The 6,000-nt window shown below is 37.6% G+C and overlaps 1 protein-coding gene across 3 annotated transcripts; it reads left to right on the top strand.

Annotated features, from left to right (window-relative positions):
• The first annotated feature begins 120 nt into the window (after positions 1–120).
• Positions 121–5,752, top strand: OTX1 (orthodenticle homeobox 1). 3 transcript variants are annotated; one of them, XM_053709320.1, is made up of 4 exons: positions 121–350; positions 2,796–2,947; positions 4,991–5,175; positions 5,245–5,752. In XM_053709320.1, exons 1-4 carry the CDS (start codon positions 209–211, stop codon positions 5,750–5,752), a joined length of 987 nt encoding a protein of 328 aa, XP_053565295.1. In that variant the 5' UTR covers positions 121–208. The 3 variants fall into 3 exon arrangements, with proteins under 3 accessions (XP_053565295.1, XP_053565296.1, XP_053565294.1); XM_053709321.1 differs by having other exon boundaries at positions 121–305; XM_053709319.1 differs by having other exon boundaries at positions 121–305; positions 4,991–5,752.
• Positions 5,753–6,000: the final 248 nt, after the last annotated feature.

The following is a 6,000-nucleotide window of genomic DNA, read 5'->3' on the forward strand; positions in this document are numbered from 1 at the left end:
ATATATATATATATACACATACACACTTTTCTGGTGTGGGTGTTTTTAAAACACAACATTAACGTATTTTTAATTTCTCTTGCAGTTATTTGAGACCAAACTTGGAGTACGGGGGACGTGTTTCATAAAGGAACCTGTTGTTTTCCTCCTAAAGAAATAGATCGTTGCGTTTGTGGATACTTTTGGGGAACCATATAAAGCTACTAGCATGATGTCATACCTCAAACAGCCCCCCTATGGCATGAATGGCTTGGGGCTGACAGGGCCTGCTATGGATTTACTGCATCCAGGGGTGGGGTACCCAGGTAAGGTTCACAGCCTCTCTATAACCTGGAACCCAAAACCTGCCGGCCCATCTGCACTGAACCCCAGGGGTTGATCTGCACTTCTGGGTGGGATAGATAGAAAGGCACCACTAAGTCACAGAAAAACAGTTGGTTTTATTGTGTAACATTTTTAGTCATTGGGTTTTAATAAATATAAATTTATTTTTAGCTAAATGTTTAGTAACAGGATAAATCCATCTATCAGAAATTTTATTTTTTACTAGTTTTGTTCTGATAAAGAAAATAAAATAAAATCTGTATATTTTCCATAGCTAAAATGTAACTAACAAATTATAAATATATTATTCAGAATTAGAACTTTTTTTTTGAATAAATATATATATTTACTCTTTTAGAAGCTATGGTACAATTAATATATCCCCCCCCCCCTCCCGAAATTAGTCAGATTTTGGGTGTGTTAACACCATAAATTTAACACACTGTAGTAAAATTAAAAACATAAATATGTATGTATATTTTAGAAATCCTGGTAATAAACAATATATTAAAGGGTTCATTGTGTTTACACTGAAAAAAAAATCTAATGGTTTATTTTATTTACGGGTTTAGTGAACTTAATTAACTTATACCTATTGGACATAAGCTGGACTATAAGTTCAGACATTTACAGAGCAATTATTGGTAAACTTGTATTTACTGATATGTAATCAAACAAGTGTGTATAATAGAATGTGTATTTATATAGCACCATTACCCCATAAAATAGCATTGTACGTGTTTTGCGTTTATACGATTATTAGAACATAGGCTGCTGTTGGTGGTTGCCTTGTAGACCTTCTTGCAAATAGTGCCACGTTATTAGTTGTGTACAGTAAATTGGACTGTTTTTTTGTTTGATTAATTGTGTTTTTAGCCACTTACGGTCCTATTTACAAATAGTTTTTAAACATTTGAATGTAGACAATTATATATATATATATATATATATATATATATATATATATATATATATATATATATATATATATATATATATATATATATATATATATATGTATATATATATATATGTGTGTGATTGCAGCAGCCACAGAAAATAACATTAACTCAGACTGATTTATTGAAAAAGTATTTATCTACAAACGGTAACATTTACATTTGAAATATGTGAAGGTCACTGCTTACAGTGTAGATCATATATGTATTGTCAAATTGATTATTCTGCATTTGTTAAAATGTGCATTATTAGACAAGGCCTCTGCAGTCTGTATAGTTACAGGTATACAACCCTTACATTAACTGAAACAGGAAGTCTTGTCAATATGTGCATTATTTGTTAATTGTTTAGATAAGGCCTCTGCAGTCTGTATAGTTTCAGTTCCTGTTACAGGTATACAACTCTTACATTAAGTCCTGTAGTTTAACTATCAGGGAATAAGTGTCTGGGAAATTGTACTGTTTCTAATTTTAATTCAATTACGAATCTTTGTTACATTTGTTTGAGTGGATGGGTTTTAATTAGTGTATTTTGTTGTGTAGCTATAGTTTTGGTGCTGAACGATCACTTCAGATTAAATAGGCAGATAAAACCAATCATTGTACTATTATCTCGTTATCGCAGTGCTAATTTACCTGCTTAATTACCTACGTTTATTTTGAATAGGTTAGTGACTTTAGTTTCTTTCTCTTTAAAGATATGTAAACAGTTTATAGCCCCATGAAACGCCTAGCAAAAGCCCAAGGTATTTTGTCCGAGATCTTTCTGGTTTGGGGGTTAATTTACCTATTTAATGTTAATTAATCATTAGTGGGTTTCTGTTCAGAAGAGGTTGCTTTACAGAGGAAAGGACAATCTGTACATATATCTATTTATGGTAATATCTCTTTATGGGATATTATTCAGATGAGCCTATATATTTTTATTATTATTTTTTTTTTTTGGGGGGGGGGGGTTACAAATAAAGTTAGGACTTAGACAGGATCGTGATTCTCATTGCACTTTATTATGTTGAACATTTGTGTAGCATATGGTTATATATTTAACCATGACATTTTAAACTAAGTGCACAAACATTAATTACATAGTTATTAATCCACACTGAGACACATTAAATACATTGCATGACTGTAGGTGACTACTGTGCCCATCATAGCCCTATGTGTAGTAAATTGCACCATGTTTCTGCGTGAAGGTTATGAAGTTGGGGGAGTCCAGGCTTTCTGTACAGTAATAAGTTAAATACATGGGGGTCGTGTGTTGGTTGGATAGCTAAGCTTAGTATAAGAGTACATGGTCATATTTTGGTGTGTGTGTGTTTTGTTTATCATACTCTATTCCTAATGGGGTATATTTTCCGCCACATTTAACTCTAGTGTGTAACTGATATTGTTTTTTTACCCAGCTGACTGCTTATTCTGTGCTATAGAGATGATACAGCCCTGCTTATGGCTTCCCTGTACCTAATATAGACTGTTCTGTACTTGCTGACGGTGTCTTTCTGTCCCCAGCTACCCCCAGGAAACAGCGGAGAGAGCGCACCACCTTCACCCGCTCCCAGCTGGATGTGCTGGAGGCTCTGTTTGCCAAGACTCGCTACCCAGACATCTTCATGAGGGAGGAGGTGGCACTGAAGATTAACCTACCTGAATCCAGAGTACAGGTCCGAATCCACCCCATGCCCTAAATACACTGTTATTACCCTTATTGGCTCACTCACAGACCACATACATTTATTTTCCTCTCTCCAGGTGTAGTAAATGATTACAAGTGAACCCTTATTTGTATCATATATTGCAACTACTAGTCTTATGGTAGGAATAAAAACTATATATATAATTTGTTTAGAATTTAGCAATATACCATATAATGCTAAAAGTAACAAACAAAATTTACACAACTTTCCCGCCTCAGTCTAAAATGCCTACATTGTATATTTTTGAGATTCTCTTGTTTTACAATATGGAAGTAACCAGTGCTGCTGGGCTCCCAGGTTAGGTGCTGATTTTTATTTATTTTTACTACTTGGACCCCAGGTGCTACAAATAGTTATTGAGATTGATACCAACATGGGCAGTTTGGGATGTGCCATTGATGCGCATTGCCACACAGTGAGTTATGAAACTGGCAGAGAGTGGTAAACTCATGCCCGCGCCTTAGTCTAATTAGGAAACATTCCTGTGAGATTACTGTCACTTCTCACCAACACGAACGATTGTTTGTGTTTAAAAGGTCCACTCTGGCTATACGGAACCCTATAAACCTTTCTCCATTAAACCAATAACATTTTAAAATAAATATCGTCGTCTTGAGCAGAACCAAAAGAAACTTTTTTTTTTATATAACTTCCTGAAACGCGTTCTGTGCCAGCCTTGAGCTCTGCATTACAATGAGAGACTGTGTGACACACAGCTCATTGGGATTATTCAACTATTTTAATTGTTGTATCGTGTTTTTAGCTGTCAAAATCAATGATGGAAGAGCTTTGTGTTTCTCAGATCTTCCCTCTTCAAACCTGACTTTTTTTTTTTTTTACCCCAAAACTCGTACCTGTGACAAAATTACTGATAATTGTGACTAAACCCCCCCCCCTCCTCTGAGTTTCCCGCCATAAAGTTAAGGCCCCCCCCATTACTAGAAGTTATTGTAGCTATTAATTCAGTTGCATAAAAAATACCAACTGTATCTAGTACAATCATTTTAATAACCATGGTCTTGTTTCCATTTAAATATATATTTGTTTAAATTAAAAATTATTCTAGGCTTTTTGATTCAGAAAATAAAGAATTAAAATGTTCTGCAAATAAATAAAGATTAGTAGAATAAACTGCATCCGGTCAAAAACGAAGTCGTTTTAGTAATGATGGCGTCAGTAACGAGCAGGTGAGGATAATGAGGGGGAAAACGCGGTAACATAAATTAGTCCCCCCCCATTTGGGAGGGATGAGACCGGTACAGAGCGGTGTTGGGTATCGAGTGCCACCTGCTATCAGTGCCCATCTACTATTCAGAGCACAGTCCCAGAGCTGCCCTGTGCCACTCTGTTGGTGGTGATACGGACTCTGCTCCAGTCAGTATCCGTAAGTCCCCCTCCTAGAGAGCCTACAAGCGGGATACAGACAGACGCGGGAACTCTGAGGGGAAATGATATCCAACAACACTGAGCCAAAGTGACGCTCCCGCACAAATGAAACCTCACGCTCTGTGCGTACGTAAAGGGCGGGCCCAGTGCTCCAGTTAAAATAATACTCATGATAATAACTGTCCGTGTGCGTAACTTGATGCCCCCCATACTCAGGAATAGTAACACTGCACCCTAATCAGTGTGTATCTCTATCATACACCTTCAAATATCTGCAAGATAAATTATGAAGTTGTAGAAGATTTGTTCTACAAATATAGAATACAACATTTATACTTCACACATAATTTGTATAACCTTTCAGTACATTTTGCTTGTTAAAAAAGAAAAGGTGTTCTAAATAATATCAGTAATACATTTTACTCTGCTTGTATGACTTATGTACTTATGGTGATATATTGTTTGTATACATAAAAGTATCGTTTGATGCATGGTTGCATTGCATAAACAAAACAAAATGCAGTCTGTTTTTTTTTTTGTTTTTTTTTTTTTCCTTTTTCTTCTTCATGGTCTCTTATAATATAATTAATTGCATCCATACTGAATATCCCCTTTTTGTTACAGGTCTGGTTTAAGAACCGCAGGGCTAAGTGCAGGCAACAGCAACAGCAGCAACAGAGCAGCGCCGCGGGGGTGAAGAGTCGGCCGACTAAAAAGAAATGCAGTCCTGCGCGGGAGAGCTCTGGTTCCGAGAGCAGCGGCCAATTCACCCCACCTGCAGTGACTAGTTCAGGATCATCCTCTTCATCATCCTCTAGCTCCAATTCCTCTGGTAATCCTGGTCTGGGTAATTCTGTGCCTTCCTTGAATGGTAGCACTTCGGCAACTTCTTCAATATGGAGCCCAGCATCCATTTCTCCTGGTAATGCACCGGCCTCCTCTGCAGACCCATTGGGCCCAAGTTCTGCCTCTTGCATGCAGCGTTCAGGCTCCTCATCTGCAACATCCTATCCCATGTCCTACAGTCAGGCTGCAGGATACACACAGGGGTACCCTGCCCCCTCCTCCTCTTACTTTGGGGGTGTGGATTGCAGCTCATACTTGGCTCCCATGCACTCCCATCATCACCCCCACCAGCTCAGCCCCATGACCCCCTCCTCTATGTCCAGTCACCACCACCACCATCATCACCTGAGCCAAAGTTCTAGCCATCACCACCACCACCATCACCAGGGCTATGCCAGTTCAGGACTGCCCTTCAACTCTTCTGACTGTCTGGACTACAAGGACCAAGCAGCTGCGGCCTCTTCTTGGAAACTCAACTTCAATTCCACGGATTGTCTAGACTACAAAGATCAGGCCTCATGGAGGTTCCAGGTCTTGTGATTCAAGTCACAAACCTAGGCTGGTCTAACAGCCCCATGATATATAAATATAGATCTATAAAAATGTATCGGACAATGAGAAGCTCCTTGAAGTTATCTGAAGATGACATTCATAAAAAAATTTCATTAATAAACAATATTATTTTTATTTGTGGATGGACAAAGCTTCTCTAATTATCAAATCATTTTGTGCCTGTAAAAAATGGACCGTAAAAATGACTGTCATTCAAGAACTGTATATTACAGTTT

The sequence above is a fragment of the Bombina bombina genome, chromosome 4, assembly GCF_027579735.1.
Source record: "Bombina bombina isolate aBomBom1 chromosome 4, aBomBom1.pri, whole genome shotgun sequence".
Lineage (NCBI taxonomy): Eukaryota > Metazoa > Chordata > Amphibia > Anura > Bombinatoridae > Bombina > Bombina bombina.

Coding starts and splice junctions, on each gene's coding strand:
- OTX1 (XM_053709319.1), top strand. CDS start 209: ATGATGTCATACCTCAAACAGCCCCCCTATGGCATGAATGGCTTGGGG. Junction 306..2,795: donor TCCAGGGGTGGGGTACCCAG/GTAAGGTTCACA, acceptor TTCTGTCCCCAG/CTACCCCCAGGAAACAGCGG. Junction 2,948..4,990: donor TACCTGAATCCAGAGTACAG/GTCCGAATCCAC, acceptor TTTTTGTTACAG/GTCTGGTTTAAGAACCGCAG.